Raw genomic sequence first — 18,743 nt, forward strand, 5'->3', positions numbered from 1 at the left:
TGTTTAAAAATGCAGTTAGCTAAGGTTTCTAAAAAGCTTTGGAATCTTTTATTATTAAGGAAGAAATAGATAAATGTGAGTCCTATTAGTAATGAACTGTCCTAGAAGGAAAGAAATTCATTAAATAGATTTTCTCGTTGATTTATTCTTCATGGTTCCATGTCCACTCAGATTTGGAAATGCACAATAATAATTTTCCAGAACTGTTTAAAATAGTATTTAAATGTTTAACAGATACACATATTAAATGAAAGACTTCCCAATTCTCAGATTAAGGAAACTAATTTAGTTTTTTTAGACTGAAAAAAAAAAACTACAGAGAGAAGGCCAAGGATATGGTCTTTAAAAAACAAAAACAAACTTCAAAATTTTTCCTTCACTTCTAAGATGAAATTAAAAGTGGTTATTAAAATTGAAACATTTAAAGATGTCTCAGGCATTCTCATTCCAACATGAGAAATGTCTCAGCGGCTATTATTCAGTTATCACTTTACTGGCCATCTCTCGAGGAGCCTGGATATTAAATAGAGCAAAGAAGGGTTCCCTTTCACCGCCTTAAACCTGGGCATCCCAAAGCAGCATTACTTATGGTTCCGCTCAGCTCCTGACAAACCCTATCCATCAATATCCTCGTTAGATCTTCTGACAATATAAATCTCCCCTGTTCCTTTAGCGTCCAAGCATTGGATGGCTTACTGGTGACTTTCATCACGAAGCCAATACATAAGCCACTGCGCCCAAACATCATGACACATTTGGGCTGACCAATATTCAACACATGCGTGGAAGTTAAAAACCATGCAGTTCCAACTCATGACCTTGGAACCTAGCACTGCCATCCTTGTTTCAAGAGCACAACATTTGCCATTTTGCATCTTTGATCACTTCGTAGTATCTCAGATGCAGTATCAGTAATGCACAACAAGACACTGGGGTTTTCGTTTTTCTATAGTTTGCAAATGTATTTGGGCCTCCCTTTGCCTCAGTTTCCCACGTGGTTCAGTGATATTCATCAATAAAAGACAGAATTTGAAAGCAAACTGCAAAATACAACATGTTAAGTCACAACCAGCAGTGTTACACCTTAGGAAAAATACATTAGGGCAAACTCCAAGAAATGCCTATTGATTAGACAATATCAAATAATCCTTTTCTTCTCTGAAACCTGACAACCCAATTTCCTAATTTTTCTCAACCCCTCAAAGTCTTAGGCTTTGCTGGACAAAGGGTTCTTCCCCCATGTGCCAATTTAATGCAATGCTTTTGAGAAACCACTGTATCCAAGGCATTGTAAAAAGAACCAAAATGAATTGGGTATGTTCCTCCTCTCCTCCAACTTGCAATGGGAGCCCAGGGCAGGGGTGTTTAAATCTAAATGAAGGGAAATGGGAAGGCTTCCGAAAGAAAAAAAAAAAAATACAAAACCAACATCTGAGGAATAGGTAGAATTCCTATAGATGGGGTTAGATGAAAGGTATTTCTCAGAGGGAAGAACATGAACCCAGGTTGGTTTGGGAATGTTCGGGACTAAATATTTGAGATCCAGTATCAGTGGCATCTGAAGAGCACGGAGACTGGAGGTCAGAAGCCAAGTTAGCTTAGAGGTGACGACACTGGAGTTACCCCATTCCCATTAAAAGCTGAAAGCTTATAAACCTCAAGGAAAAGTGTAGAGATGAAGAGGAAAGTGAAGGGCAAACCAGAATAAGCATGGCAGTGCCCCAGAGGCCATGCCAGGAGGGACATTCAGAAAAATGGCTGGCAGCACCCAACCTACTGAAGAGATGCAGTCAGACAGAACGACCACGGGGCTTGGCCACCATGAGGCCACTGGGGTCCTCAAACAGCACTGTCAACGAAAGGAGGGGCCTGGGCAGATTTCACTGAGCTGAGGAATGAAGATGTAGGTGAAAGGAGCCCCAGACTGAGGCTTTCAATATTTTCCCCACTCTTAGTTTATTTTTATATCTGAGTAGGTTTATCTTTTATCTGGAAAAAAAAAAAGACTGCATTCCATATCTGGCTTAAGAACATTCTAATTAATAAATCTCAAAGAGCAACATTTTGACTTTGTGCCATGCCAAGTACAAGATGAAATCCATCTGGAAATAAATAAGAGTAGCCTTTTGTCTTGTTTTACCTTGTATTTTTCTAAATTGTCAAAGGAGATATGTTTAGTATTTGTCTATCATTACCTAAAATCACCCCAGTGCTTAAACCCTAACCAATAAGTCAGCTTCAGTAGCCATATATTAGCTACAGAATCACAACTGGATTTTTCCTAGACTCCAAGAATGCTCAATAAATAACTACAATTGGATTAAAATCCTAATGGGCAGAAGACAAATACCACTTAACTACCCTCTATAAAACATCCAGGACAGTCTTTGCTCACAAACATGCGCCACGAGAACAAGTATAAAACAGATTATAAAATATAAAAAAGAGTATGCGAGAGGAGGTTTACCAAGAGTAAGTCGATATAATAGTCGAGTTGTGATTAAGGGGAAATAAAATTAAATGCACACTGATTTATCAGCAAAGCAAATCCCTTAAGAAAGGGCAAGAAAAAAATGACACACAAAAACTCATCTTATTTAAACCTTTCTGGACCTAATCTCCTTTAAAAGTCAACAAGAAAGTACATTCTGATCAACAAAGCCCTGAGTAAGAGCCACTTTCAACTTATTTTGGTCTGCAATGCCAAAAGGACACAGTGAGGTTCCAATCCCCTGAAGTAAAAGAAGAAAAAGAAATAGTCTGCATATTGGGGGAGAATCCAATAATTTATTCGGAAAAATAAATTCTAAATAACATAAAGGAAAACTAGGGTAAACTAGGCATTTCTAGCGTTTCCTATGGTTCTATCAGGTATACATTGGATGTTAAACTGTAATTCATAATCAGCATTAAAAAATATAAACTTTATAAAAAGAAAAAAACCAGAGGAAGGGCTGGAAAAAATTCCTAGGTCGTTATGTAATAAGGATAATAGAAGTTTTCAGCCTTTCTCTGCATAATACACTCACTACACCAGGAAAGAGATTTTATGTGGGATGACCAGCATAATAGTTAAAATGGTTCCTTAACCCATGTTAGAAGAATTGCTTTTTAATGTTAATAATCATTCTATTACTCTGACTTAATTGGTTATTTCTGACTGACTGAAGATGATTCTTTTCCACAAGCAAATTGTTTCATTTTAAAGGAAAAACTATCTGCAGCCATTTATAAAGAGTTTTTACCTAAAGAAACATTAATGAAACAACGCAACCGAACTAAGTCAAGCCTGCCCTCTGGCTAAAATACAAACAGCGGAAAACTCAGACACATAAAAGGCACCTTGCAACTCAACATGAAATGGGTTCCAATCAGACTCCGGACCAAACGGGCCCATTTCCAGGGTCTGACACAGTCTCACACACCCCCTCATCTTTTCTACAGTCACTTCAGGAGCTGACTTGAAAAGAGTCTGCAGCATGTTTTGGGTACAACATCTTTCTGCATTGGAATTACTGCAATTCTTTAAAACATAAAAGGAAATCCAGGGTTGGAAATCTCATAAATTTCACCACTGATGGGGAAAGTTGCATTAACCCTTCAGAGTACACAATATCACTATCAGCACTGAAAGATAAGTTTAAAAAAAAAACATAAGTGAAATACCTCAGATGTCTTAAGAAGAAAAAACCTTTTCCTATTTTTCCAATGCAACAAAGTAAATGATTAAAATTAGCCTAACTGTAACCAATAAAGAAACGGTAACTGCATCCATCTTGGGTAGCAAGATCATGTATAAAAACAGAACATTAAAGAAATTCTAAAAATAATAAAGGCATTCAATTTTCATTTTCACTACACTTAGGTTGAAATCACTCAAAATACAGGATTAAGAATAAAGGCATTAAATAAATGAGGTTACTTCATTTTTTTTGTTAATTTGTTTTTATAAATGCTGAGGAGTTTACGTAGAATACCACAAATAATTTCTCAGTCATGTTTTAGTAACTGACTGCACATTTGAGGCCTAATCTCAGAAATACTGTCTATAGTTTTCAACCAACCAAGAAACTAATGGCTGTTATGAATGAAAAAAATGTCCAGTTTCCTGAAAGACAAATAATCCAATATTCAAATGGACCACTCTTTTTTTAAATTGGTCTCAAAACAGATCAATGTTGAAGTATATTAAGCTAAGGAGAGAAGAATAATGCAAACTCACTTCTTATTAATAACCATTTTATAAGCAGTTCCTCAGCACCAACTGGATTTTATGTAAGTGAATCCAAAGGCACCTCAATCACTCAAGTGTTTGAAAGAAACGTTAGGCCTAAATTGTCTGCGGTAACTTTTGAACCTTCCAGGATAACGGCTAAACTAAACATTTGATTCCTCGTTCTTCATATGGTATTAATAGGGAAATAATATGAATGTACCAATATATTGTGTGATCAATTCCCTGCTGCATACTAACAACTGATACTATAATTCTATTCTCGTATCTACATGCCAAAGGAAAAATAAAGATTAAAGAATCTCAAACATTTAGGCAGATTTCCTCAACAAACCTCAAAACTGCCCGGTGTCTTATATATAAATGAGGATGGTGACCAGACACAGGTTCAAGTTCAGTCCTTTATCTAAGTAGCTGTCTGATCACGAGACATTCACTTAACTTAATCTTCTGTTTTCTCCTGTGTAAAACAAGATGACTCTGCTAGAGTGGATAGTAACTCTCATGGCCCCTTTATCATTCAAAATAAAGTATGATCCTTAGGGACATTCTGAGTAATACCCTAATGAAAAAGAAATGAAGAAACAAAACTTAAAATTGAACAGCACATTTCCAACTGACCTTTCAAGCCAAGTTCCAGCCATGGAAAAAAGAAGTATTTTATTGGCCAGGGTCTATTTTTCAACAACAACAACAACAACAACAACAAAAACAACAACAAAACAGCTAAAAGACTCTCCAGTCTAGATCCACATTTCCTCATGTGTGCGGTAGGCAGGATATTACACATTTACACATAAGATGAACTCTATGCCCGTCAGCAAAGCAGATGGGGACCAGGTTTTACAGCACAGGCACAAAGCTAAGAAAATTCTCTCACGGGCTACGCAGTTCACTCTCCATCTGACCTCAGATAGGCGATTAAATTTTTATTCTTCTGTTTATTTCCTTTGTCCATGGTTTTACTGATGTAACCTAATGAAATAAAGAGCACATATTATTGGGCTCAGAAATTTTGCTCATATTTTCACATGATCATCTTTTGTCAAAATGAAGGGGATCAATTATTTCTATAATATTGTTTATGCTAATAAACCCCCTTTTCTCCTACATGAGGAAAAGAAGAAATGATCTGGGGGATTGTTTTTTATTCGTTATCTGTATCTAGAGGCTTTGAATTAAATCTAAAAAAAAACAAAAAAAAACAAAACTGTCCCCACCTAGCTTTTCCATTATATTCCAAATAGGTAAATGTTTTTAAATTATCCTTTCAGAATAACACAGTAAACATGATTTCAAATCATCACATTAGTCTACTTGCAACAACACGGTTTTGATTACTCTGGACCAAACCTTTGGCAAAATGTTCTCCTGACATCACAAGAACCAAACAAGGAGGCGGTTGGTTGAAATGTCCATATTTCTACTAGTAGAGACACCAAAATACTGTTGAATACCCTCCACCGTGTAGATAGCACGCTCTTTTAAAATCAACTTCGTTTTCAGTGAGTAGCATGGGGGACTTGTTAGGGACTAAGTTTGCAATTGATATCTTTTTCTTTTGGGCCTGATGCATTTATTCCAAATGAAAATATTTGTAAATAGCCTTTAGATGAATGTGCAGAGCTGTTACTTCTTTATAGTAACAACCTTATTTGTTTTACATATAACGATAATTTAAGGATGCCAATCATTTTAAGCAAAGTCATTTGCAAAAAATAAAATGCAGGCAAAACCAAAGAAAATTTTCTTTACACCAAGACACCTTTACACTGAAATAAGTCAGGTTAACATCTTCAGTGATTATACAGGTTTAATTTTAATCCTGTGTATTGACAGTCTTTAATTTTTTTTATTACTTTTGGAAAATTCCAAAGAATAACTTAAACTGATTTCAAAGCTGGTTAAAATATTTTTCTTTTTCCTTCAATCACGTTTTTAGGTACAAACTGCCTAAGACGCAAATGAGAAATAACTAAATGTCATGTTAATTTATAACATTCAGAATTTTTGCAGTTATCTCAAAAAATAAATACAGGATTTTCAAACACCATTTTTTTTGGAAGTAAAAACAAAAGTATGCAAATAACATGATAAGGATTTCTCCATAGTGAATCCTTAGAAATAACCAAAATATCTTATCACAGAAAGGTATAGAAGGAGAGCTGAAATCACTGATCTCTCAATTTGATATTTCAAAATGAATTTCTAAAAAGATAACCCAAAAGGAAAAAATAGAAAATAATGCAAAATTAATTTGCATCTTATGGGAATAACAAAGATTCTATAATAAGAAAACTCTAAAAAAAATGATGAAGCATTTCCTCTCTTTTCTGAAAAGCTTAAAAAAACAAAGCTAAGTATTTCAAAATCAATGGACTTCAGGCAATACAAGAGAATTTGGAAAACATGTCTCTAAAAACCAATCCAGAATGCAGAATATTAATTTGGAAATAATGGGAACATATTTCGTTTTAAAAATTGAAAACTTTTTAAAGACAAAAATTCAAGTTAACATCCCAGTGATTAACTCAGGGACTGCTTAGCCAAGAACAACTTTCGGCACTTAAAACATAAAACTGTCAGTTTCCTCTGCTTGGAGACAAAACATACAAAACGCAAACATTCACTGCTATATTTTCCTAGACGTGAAAGACAGAACTAACTTTTACAAAAGGTGATCACCCTGAATATTTCTACCTGGCATTATATTTATGCCGTAGCTCCCGAAAATCAGCTACAAATTCCAGACTTCAGAATCATTCTCATTAGATGGCTACTACTCTAGGACATTACTCCCTAAATCTTGATGGAAATACAATCACTTATTGAACCTTGCGAGGGCTCAACGTACAAATATGTTAAGCTGCCTGTGCTTGATGTTATTGAACATAAGCTACCATAAACAATAAAACTCTTCAGTGAAGACTTCAAAGGGCTGATAACATGATAGCTGGCATTCTATTTCTTGCAAATCTAAATAAAGCTTACTGACAGTGAGAATAATGTAAGTACTCTCTTCCCTGAATCAAGACACATTCACTTCAAGCATCATCTGTGATCAACTTGTCAAATATATATTTATAAACTTGGACTAGAGAGTTTGGGAGAAGCACTGAGTAACTAAAATTGTCTTAATCTTTTTGCCAGAAATATGTCACAGTTGGTACTTACAATTGTTTCAAAATTATACCACAACTTTCTTTAATTTCATTCAATGCATTTCCTCATACAAATGGAATGGCAAAGGCCTGCTTGCAACAAACAATAAACGAAATTATTATTTTACAGTATTTGAGCTTCTTCCTCTTCAGAAACTGCTCCCCCCGCCCCCTGCCATGATACAGTAAATGTGGGTAAAAACCCTACAACTGGTACATTTTCCCTTTAAAGAGAGAAATACTTATTTCTCCAAAAACTGAAATATTAGAGCCCAAAGAGGAAAAAGGAAAAAATGTCAACAAAGCATGGTAGAATAATCCCGAGGAAGCATGCTTGGTCTCAGCATAATTTCCCTTAGCATCCTGAAATGAACGACATCACACTGCCTGAGATCTCTGCTTACTCTGAAAACCAGCCAGAGGATTTTCAAAAGGGAAAAATTCTAGTTGTGCTTTCAAATGCCAAATTAACTTACAGGACGTCCACTCCTGAAGGAAAACAGCACAGTAGCGCAACAGAAGCTAGAGAATGCTTTTTGTCACGCAAAGCCGGAACTGATGAGTGTGACCCCAATGGGGTTTATCTAAAATTCCCAAGTACCACAGGCAAAGAGGTCAGAAGTTTTCTATGTCAAAAATACACAAATAAATGAAGCTATATATAGCTATCGTTCCTTACGTTAAAATTGATGGTACAGTACTTAAGCCTCTCTCTCTTTCTCTCTCTCTAAATAGCAACTGAAAATGGGAAAAACAAAGAGGAGTAAAACCTGCTAACACTCATATCTAATGTCTTATTCTGCATTTCTAATCATTATCAGTCTCCTTTTAAAATTTTTATCATTACCAGTGATGCATGGAATTATTCAGGGAGTGTCAAGATCATGCATACATAACTAAACGTTAACAATATGTGGACCTATTCTGGGAGTAAAAAGTACATGACAGGTGTGTACATAAGTGTAACACCAAAGAGTTAAATGTTTGACAAAGTGAACGTGCAAGATCATGAACACATATTTACATATAAAATGTGTACATTATGATTTTTATTATTGGTCTTACATTTTACGAGTGGCAGCTTTCTTACTGAAAATTTATCAAGTACAAAGAAAAAGTAGAAAGTAAATGCCTAGGGCACTCTTTCACCGACATAAGTTGTCCTAAAAAATGGGACATTTAAAGGTAAAATAAACAGTGCTGAGATAGAGAGTAAAATAAACTGTTCACTGTATTTGATATTTAGATGATAGTGACTTTCTCATAGTAAATGACCAAATCTTATACCTAATGACTGTATTGCAAATTCATTCTAAATGTAAAGTTAGAAATATCTTTTACTATTTGCTTATAAATTGCAGAAAATAATGTTTTATATTACTTATTACTTGAATGTGTAATTGTTTTGACCACTTGTACCTAAGTTATTTCCTACAACTCACTTAACTTTGTTTAACTGAGGAACAACATTTGTAATAATCTTTTAAAAGAATAACTTAAAGACAGTATTAAACATAATCATCTGTGGCTTTTTAATTTATAACTTAAGTTGTTTTATTTAAATATTCAGCCACCAAATATAGACAAAGCATGATTTTAAAAAATCACAAAGGTATATCTAAAAATAATTGATAGAGAATTATTAATCATTCAACAATTAGACTAATATTTGAGAAAATTTAATAACATGGGCCTTGATTCCAATTAATATCTATATGACCAGTATCAACGTTCATCATTTGAACAGTACTTTTTAAAGTTAAAGTGAACTAGATCCTCTTTCAAAAGTATGTAATGGCATCAAAAAGTAAAGCGGAAACAAATGCCAAAACCTCTTTCAGAAATTTTTATATATTTGGAACTGCTTCATATTATTGAGGGAAAAACAGGCTGATGTATTTATTTCTATATCTTTCACAGCTAAAGATGATGTGTGGACAATGACACCACAAAGAAGCCACAAGTAGAAGCTGGTTTTTATTTTGCCAATCTTGCTCTCATTTCAGACCCCAAATGATCATGAAATTAACCCCCAAATCGGTGTTGGGATGCATTAAATAATCAAAATGTATATTATGAAGACTGAACTCATTTCAAAATATATATATATATATAAAATATGTTAAAATTCTATTCAATGTCTTAATGCAAAAAACATTCTATATGAGTGAGACTACAGTTATGTGCACATCCATGTATGCACTAAGTTAATATGAAGCCACCCATTCACAGGCTGCACTGTGCATAGCTCAGAGAAAACTAAAGCTGAAACTAGACTAGTAATGCTTGATCCCTTTGCACATGAAGTGTTTCATGTAATAGAGAAATTTAGATTCCACAAACAAACTTCTGCCGTATATATTCACATTATTTATAGATGCATGTGATCGCAGGCATAATAGATGCCTCTATAAGGAGAAACTGAAATAGTGATTCACAAGTATCACTGAAAGCTACATTGTAGAATCTAATCAAGAAGCATGTTATATTATAAATGTCTCCAGATACTACAAATAAAAAAGCTCTAAAGCAAAACCTCTTTCACCTCTCTTTTCTACAGCTAAAATATATTTAATGTCTAAATATCAATTGTGTTGTATCTATTGGTTCATTCCTGGTTATTATAGTACTCAATTTAATAATATAATATTAATGTTTTTTAAGGCTTGGGACATATACATTAGATAATATGAATATGCTTATTATTCTTTATAAGACTATACTGTGTACTACCATAAATACAAAGTAATTAACAGATGAAGCAATTATAAATGCAAATAAAAGAATCATGTTCCCTCCAAATAAAGGAAAAAAAGGAAACAAAATAAACTCTAGACACTTGAAAATTTCCTTCTGACACTACTATAGAAGGTTTAAAGAGCTGACAATGAGTCATTTGTTTATTCAAGTGTTAAATAAATTGAATATATAAGTTAACTTCTAACTTACTTAAAGTATTTGGAACATTTTCCAGAGCCTATTTTGACTGTGTCAATTACCTAGATACCAAAGTTGTTGCATTGTGTTGCCTGATGAAATAGGACATAGAGCAACCCTCAAAACCAGTATTACAAGCCTAGCAAACAGCATCACATTTGGGTGACGCACAGAATCCATCACCCTAGGGGAGAACGCTATGGTCAGAGTACGGAGTCGTTACATGTTCCATAGTATTTCTACATAACGTTTTAAGATGACAGAATTGTAAATTATAAAGTGCTGTCCCATAAAGACATATATTCAGAAACAGCACCATCACTTAACTGCTCCTTTCAACAAAAAATGGGACTCTGAAAACATTGTCTTCAGAAGCATTTCTTAAAATACACTGAAAGGTAGCATTTTGATTTATAGTTTTTTGTCATTTCTTTAATCTCTTAGTAAATTCAAGGGAGATATAAGTATCGTGATGATGATAGCTTCGTCACAGTTAAACTCTATAGTCATTTCCAACTTCTAAAATTTATAAAGTAGGTCATGTATTTCCTTAAAAGATTCACGTTTAAAGCGTAGAGTTATGGCTCAGATGTTAAAACTACAATCAAGGGTATCTATGTACAATCAGTCTACATGCATTACATATATAAAACACACCTATAATAGCATGCACGCATAGCAGCAATGATTTAACATAGAAGAGCTACTGTGAATACTTCAAACATTCCCAGGCACTTACACTGTTAGATTTCCTCTCATATTATAGGTATCCTACTACCAACTACCCCCAAAATTACACAAATCAAAATATGTTACCTTTGTTCAAACAATACTGCAGTTCATTATATAACAAAGTGTCATCCTTAATTGCTCAGGAACCAAGACAGTGGTGGATTCTTGGAGCAGAAGTGGTGCTGAATGGTTTGAGGCAAAACTGAAACATATTGTTTAAGTAAACCTTAAGGGGAGGGGATCATATGCGCAATTGATGATTTTTTTTTTTTTGTATCATCTTCCACAAAGCCTCTCCAACCCCTCCCCACCGCTGAACAGTAAACAAGCTGCTGATATTAAAGGATGGCAGCTCTGAAGACCTCCTTCTCCCTTTTGTTTTCTTCTTGCTAAACTTTGTTACTGTTCCCTCAGTTTTGAATAAGCCAACATTCTTTATATAAAAATGTATTGACACACAGACCCATAACTTAAAATTTAGGCTTGAAAACTTTGGAAAAAAAAAATCACCAAGCCTTACTCAAAGACACTCTCACTGTAAGTGATGCGAACAACTTATAGCTTAAGTTCCTAAAGTTTTTCCTGACAAATCCTTAGGGAAAGACATAATTAGCAAAGAAAGAACGTCTCTGATTTGAACTCAAGTCTACAGGTCTCACAAGAAAAACTGAAAAACGCATACAGTAAATCAAAACTGTCATATTTCTGCTCAAAGAACACCTCAACTTCTCTAAATATGTGGAACGCTTTTATGATAATTATACATGCCTTACAAGACATTTTAAGGTATCAATGTAATACCTGATTTTTAGTATTTTTTTCTAAAATATGCTCTGTTTAAAAAAGTAAAAAATCTCAGAACAAATTTGGGGTTAAAAGCAAAGTCGTCCCAGACAAGCAACCACAAGATTTCAATCTTAGGAACAATTCACATTGGAAATGTTTCTCAGTTCTGGCCCACCAAATGGGGCGAGGGCCCCATCTCTGGATGGAACGTCTTTGCCCGCGGAAGGAAATACTGGCACCAATCTTTTTGCCCTCCTGAAAGATTTTCCTACTTGCCAGCTTCTGAAGTTGCCCTGATGTCAATCAACATCACCAAGATGTCTTTTAATTGGAGAAAGTTCTGTTTGCCTGTTCAAGATCAGAAAGAAAGAAAAACGACTATTTAAAAAAGGAAAAAAAGGAAACAAAAACACTGTGTAATTAATAGGGTTAAAAAATTATCATCTAAAATTTTGAGAAAAAAAAAGAACCACCAGCCGAAATAAACTGACCCTTAAAGTTAACGCTTTCCCTCTAAAAATATATTTTTGTAAAGTTTCATCTATTTTCCTCCCTCGGAACATAAAAATGATTAATATTACAATTAAACTTCCACATTTCAGGCTCTTGCTAACAGGTGTAGCAAACTTTATATGAACATGTTCACTGACCTGTTGCCATTGATAATCTTAATTAATTCATCTCAGTTGAAACAAAAACAACTGTTCTTTTCCAAATAAGAAAGAAATAATGCAACACAAATACCCACTTCTCCCCAAAACCCCAAAACTGTTTAAGTTACGGTAACCTGAAATGCACCAGCCATCACAGAGAGCAATTGGAGAAATCCAGCAGTGTTCAGCAGGAAAGATTTTTAATAACAGATTGAAAAACAAGAATAAAAATAACTACATCAACAGAGCCTTTCTTCCTCAGGCCACAAGCCCGTTCTTACTTGAACTTTTTTTTTTTTAAATGGCATTTTGGCCACTAAAACCAATCCAGAACATTATTAAAAGTTAAAAGCTACCAATTACTTCTGTCTGTTCTTTTAAAGCAAAGTTTGGCATTACGTCAGTTGGTTTAAAGAAAACAAGAAAGAGAGAGAAAGAGTAGGAGAGAAAGTTTCCTGCTTGTATAAACTAAACCACCAGGGAAGGTGTCTAGCCACTTGTAAAGTATTTACTGCAGGTTTTTAAAGAGCTCGAAAAATTTAAAAATTAAAAGTTTTCTTTCGTATTTTTAATGAAACATACTTGGGAACAAAAAAAAGCATTGCCTTAGTGTCCTCTTTGAAATGTTTGGATGTCATTTCTCTTTCAGGTCATAATTCTGAATCAGAGAATGATTTCCAGTGATGCTTCAAATTTGAAATACATAGATAAGGTCATCTTTGTTTTTGCCATTTGGATTTGTGCTCTTGAGGGGAAAAAAAGTGGGACTGCAAAGAGACATCGCTACGGTAACAGCCACTATAGCTGCTGGGATCCGTCAGGCTTCATCATTGAACTCTTAACAATTCGAATAACTGCCATCCATAGATCCTTCTGCGAATGTAGTGAGGAGGTTTTCCTACATCGAAGAGATCTCTTTCTAACCTAAATCAAGTTCTACATTATTCTAACATCAGAGAACCAAGCCAACGACCAGCAAAGTCGGTTCCCAGGGATCAGAGAACCACGGGGAGATATGACAACCCTAGAGGTGGCCGTAGCACCAACATGAAAGGTATTACAAGGCCCCTATAGAATTAATTAAATATCCTACACAAATAAACAAGTGGCTTAAGGCCCCCTTATACACCAGGACAAGTTTTTTAAAGTGGTCACTCTCTCTGCAGCCTTGTTTGCTCCTGAACGGTAGTAAAAAACAACACTTTTACATTTTGACATTTTAGCATATTTATTCCACTGGTCAAAGGTTTTAGGAGATAAATGATTTGGATAATTATAAAAATTCTGCTCAATTTTTTTTCAATGTAAATGACTACAAAGTGCATCAGACTTCTCTATACATAAGAATTACAAGTACCCTCAGAGAATGAGATTAAATTTCTGCTTGGCAAAGGCTGTAAAAGTTTCTTCATATTTTATCTAAGGGGGCCCTCAGAATTCCATAAATCATGACTACTATAGTAACAAAACATTCACTTCTTTCCATGTAATTATATCAAAAGAGGAATGTGGTTATCATATACATAGACACAGTAAAACCAAGTCTAAATATGGTGTCATAAATATCCTCAAATTTCAATAAATAATAAGAGAAATGAGTAAACAGGACTCAGAATTAGTTATCAGTGGGGTTAGCAGTTACAACCAGCAAAAGGCAGAGAGAGAAACAAACCTCCGTTACCTGAAAGCTTCACCAAGGATGATCAACAGAAAGCAAGTCTATAAAACTTGGCTGTTTTTATCAAATTGATTGTAATTTGTGAGCTGCACTATTTGGGGCAGAACTGTCTGAGTTTATAGTTTTCTATGCCTGCCAAAAACAGATGCAGACTACCACACTAGCTGTCCTGCGGAAACTAAATTAAGCAAAGGCAAATACCAAGTGGAAAGTTGTCAGTCTGTTGAATGAATGGCCTCATTTTACACACCAGAGAATATCTTAATAAGAATAAGTTTTAACGTGCACCAGTCATTTTAAGTGCATCACTTATTTCAAAAATAATAATTTTCCCTTTAAATCAATGATAAACACCTGCCCATAACTTTTTAAAAGTCAATTTTGTTTTATACACAATAGCATAGTATTGTTACATTATTGTTTGCTATCAAAGGGGTATTGAAGTGAAAAATAATAATTTTTACATAACTGAATATGGAAAACATTTAAAGGCCACGAACCCAATAATTCATGCTCAATCCCACTTAGAAATAAAGTTCTAGCTCAAAAATAATTTGCCATAAGTATTTTAAAACTTTCAGTAATGTTCATTCACTTCAACAAAGAAGACAGGAGTTTATGAAAAGTTAACACTTTTTGGCATTCTTAATAGGAATATGCAGATCATTAAATGTAAACTGTGGTCTGTATTTCTCTCTCTGCCTCTCTCCACACATACACTCACAAATAATAACAACAATAATATAATAGAAACATCATTGAAATAGGATCTTAAAAGCAGCTTTTTCACAGCTGCATTCATTTCCGTTTTGAAGGTTTCCCTGATGAATGAAGATTTCCTTACGTGTAGTCCAGAGACCTACATTGTAGAAATCAGAGTAAACTCAGAAGTAATATGACTTAAAAGAAAATGAAAAAATAATACTGAAAATATGGTCAGGGCATATGCAACTCACCCACGATTAGCACACTAATATAGATTCTAACCTGTTTTTAAGCAGGAACTATATAAACTCATTTAAAATAGCGAAAAAAGGCTGAGCTCCAAAATCAACTCCGACTTCACAGCTACTAGGACACTCTCCTCACATTTAATGTTACCTTCAAGACACAAAGGACATCTAAATAGCAGTGGAGACACTTACAGCGTCTAGAATTCAAAGGAGTGACAAACTATTTTGTAAGGAACTTTTTATGGTCCACTATTTATTTGGACAGTGTCAGACCTGGTTATTATTACGTGTGAAAAAGTATTCTACACACATATATCCTAACATACAACAGATACATCGGGAAGCCGCCAACATCGGCTCACCGATGAGAAATAACACTTTGCCAACAGAGTATTTATTAATAAAGCCTCGGGATGCCTCACATTTAGAGAAATCAAGTCAGAATATTGGCAGGAAACTCTATTTCCCCTCAGGAGTTTTCTTTTCACATTATTAATACCCAGCAATAATCGTCAAAGTTTAGCACATTAGTGGCCCTGTCTAGTCCACTGAATCTAGAGATGTTTCATCCCAGAGTATAACTAAAAAGGAAAGTGTAAAACTCTGAGGAGAGAGAAGCTCTAAGAACGATATGTCTGACTTGTTAAGATTAAGCGTGTCATTAATAAACTTTCACTTAAAGGTAAAAAAAAAAAAAATCCTCCCAACGTTGGTCTCATTTCCAGACTGTCCCATCAGCATCACAACTTAACAGGAAACACTTCATCTTCCCATACAGACCCTGTATTTATTCCCAGCCCTGGCGCACTTGGGGAAAGAAAAAAGGCCCACACCATTTTAGAGCTGGCTGGCTTTTTCACATGAACTGGTGGAATATCTGAGAAAGTGTTCTAAGCTCACGAGCAGCATGTAAGAAACTTTACAACAGTGAGTTGAGAAACTTTCATTCTCATTTTGTCCACGTCAAGAACTGGCTGCGCGCATTACTTTCCCTTGCTGCCCCTTGCATTTTTAACTCTGGCAGAGTTTTCTAAATGATCAACTTTTCCCAAAACCAGCAGGAAAGTAACATGAAGCCAGCAAGATCCATAGGTTTTACCTTATCGAGCTGAAGGACTCTGAAGACTTTTAGGAAGGTTCCTATTTTATTTTTGCTTTGAGCAATCAAATGTTAGGCAACAACCAGGCCTAGAGTTATCACTTCTTTGTAGTTTTTGTCTCCGGCTGATCTGCGTTTTCCCTTTGTACTTAGTATTCCTCTCAGACCCTTTCCTGTTCACCTGGTGCGTTTACAAAAGTTCAATGACTCTACAAAAGTGCAATGAATCGGCCTAACTTCTCTGCGATTTAACTTCTCCGCTGAGCTTCTCACTTCACTTACCTCACTGAAAAGTCTAGCCGTGATTTTCCAAAATAGGTTAAAGATGAATATTCTATCATAATTGTGGTTCATCATTAAGATCCAGCGCACTTACTCAAAAACTTTCATAGTTATCAATTACGAGGCCTAAAAAGATATGAGGAAGTAAAGCAAGACCTAAAACTTAGTTAAGTCCAAGATTCCCCCTGACACCCACCAGTCTTTCTCGCCCTCTAACTTCAATTGCTTTAGAGTCTCAGGGCCATAAAACAGTTACTGACTTCCCTAGGGGAAACACCACCATCTCACACAGGTACTAACAACAACAACAAAAAAAAACCTTTCCCAGACACAAAAACATCTTTGCACTTCAAACAGCTCCCACCCCCGCCTCACCCTCAAATTATTCATGGGGTCCTGTAATCCTGGAGTTATTTGAGGGGGCAGCCGGTGTTTGCCTTGGCCTTTCAAAGATGCGTTTTTCTAGAACCCAGACAGGAACTAGGCAGAAGGCGAAGCGCCCGTCAGCCTGGATATCCCACCGCTGTCAGGCATTTAATCACCGGCTAGTGTCCACTGACCCGAGACACATGGCGCATCATCCGCACCGCAGAGGAAGTCTGCCCCTTCCTCAGCCCCTACGGAAGCGCCCTGGCTGCAAGGCCCTGCCACATGGCACGGACCGGGCACAGACCCCTCGGCCAAACCGCCCTGAGCGGCGCACAGGCGGGTGCATCAGGGGATGCGACAACCCTCCTTCTCCGGCTCAGTTGGGCCTTTACGGGAAAAAAGTTTGAAGCCTGGTTTTGCAAACTCTTCAAAGCCAACGCCGGTCCTGTGCTGTTTTCCTACTTTGGGGACCCCACGAAGGCCCCTCTCTGAGACCCTCCTGACCCTCCCAAGTTCGCCCAACTTACTACTATGCATGCTGGTGCCTAGTCTGCTCCCCGCTTGTCAGGAGCCCCAGAAAACTTGCAGCGGCGGCGGTGTTGGCGGCGGCGGCCCCTCGGGTCCAGCCACCTCCAGCTCCTCCGCCGCGCCCGGTAGGAGAGAATTAAAATCAGCCAGAAAGAGACAGAGAGGGGGAGTGAGGCTGAGAGGGGGAGGGGGCACCGGCCTGAAACTTCTTTTTTTGGCAAATGGGGATTTGTTTTTCCTCCTCCCCGGCGGCTGAACTTGACCCTCCTGACTCCAGGGGCTACTGCAGTTTGAAGTCGCTCTTTCTAAGGCTCAGATGCCTTAGACCCACCAAAAGGGGGGGCGGGGGGAAGAGAGGAGAAGAGAAGAAAGAAAGAAAGAAATCACACGCGCAAAAAAAGGAAGAAAGAAAATGCATGTGAAACCCGAGAAGCCTTCGCTTGGCTTTCTGCACACTCCCTCCGCTTTTTTTTTTTTTTTTTCTTTTCCCAAAGAAAGTCACTTTTAATTCCCAGGGCTCCCCGCTCACGATCACCCACATTTTGCGCACACACGCTTGGGCGCAGCACTCGCAGCGCGGTGCCCGGGCCGGGCCGAGCGGCTCCCGTGCCCGCCCCCCCTCCCGCCCCCCGCGCCCCGGCCCCGAGGCCGCCGGGCCTCCCCTCCTTACCTGTTGATTAATCGTCAAGAACACCCTCCGCAGCCCGAAAGATGGTGGCGCGGCAGCCAGAGCCATGAACCGTCTTCTGTTGTTTGCAGAGTTGATCTTGGATTATTTGGGGGGGGAGAAAGGTCTTTCCTGCCTCCCCCCCTTTTCCTCCCCCCCCTTATTAAAAAAAAGAGAGAACGAGAGAGGGAGAGCAAGAGAAAGAGAAAGGAAATAGAGCAAGGATGTGCCCGGTGCCGGGTGGGAGAGGGGAGGGGGGGTGTTTTTTGTTAAAAAAAAAAAAAATGGAAAGGCGAGAGAGCGATCGAGAGGACGCGGGGTCTGGAGAAACAAGCAGCACCAAAAAAGAGGACGCTTGAGATTGCAGTGAGATCGGGTCTTTATCAGAAATGTTATCGCTTGTCAGGACCTCAGTCTCCGCGCATTACGTCAGTTTCAAGACACCAACACTATTAATATCAAAGGAGCCTTCGCGGAGGAAAGCGCCACCCCAGACCGAGCTCCCTTAAAGAGACAGCGCGCGTCCCCGCGCTGCCGCCGCCTCCGCCGCCGCCTCCGCCGCCGCCCCGCCCGGCTCCGAGCACCAGCCGCCGCCGCCCGCCGGGACCGGCCCCGGCCGCGGCCCGCCGGCTGCGCGAGAACTTCGCCCGAGTCCGAGCGCCGC

At 37.4% G+C, this 18,743-nt stretch overlaps 1 protein-coding gene across 2 annotated transcripts in view; it reads right to left on the reverse strand.

Moving 5' to 3' along the window:
* TRPS1 (transcriptional repressor GATA binding 1) overlaps positions 1 to 18,504 on the reverse strand; it is a 230,112-nt gene extending 211,608 nt beyond the window's left edge. The window contains exon 1 of one of the 2 annotated variants that reach the window (XM_054590418.1): positions 18,083 to 18,504. Coding sequence is in view for 1 of the 2 variants with exons in the window: in XM_054590417.1 (XP_054446392.1) it covers positions 17,412 to 17,421 (10 nt within the window). In the remaining variant the exon portion in view is untranslated. Of the gene's footprint in view, positions 1 to 17,411; positions 17,610 to 18,082 lie in introns of those variants that run through there. The other variant, XM_054590417.1, reaches the window with a different exon arrangement.
* Positions 18,505 to 18,743: the final 239 nt, after the last annotated feature.

The sequence above is a fragment of the Pteronotus mesoamericanus genome, unplaced genomic scaffold, assembly GCF_021234165.1.
Source record: "Pteronotus mesoamericanus isolate MK-2021 breed Mesoamerican mustached bat unplaced genomic scaffold, CSHL_Meso_final scaffold_174, whole genome shotgun sequence".
Taxonomy (NCBI): domain Eukaryota; kingdom Metazoa; phylum Chordata; class Mammalia; order Chiroptera; family Mormoopidae; genus Pteronotus; species Pteronotus mesoamericanus.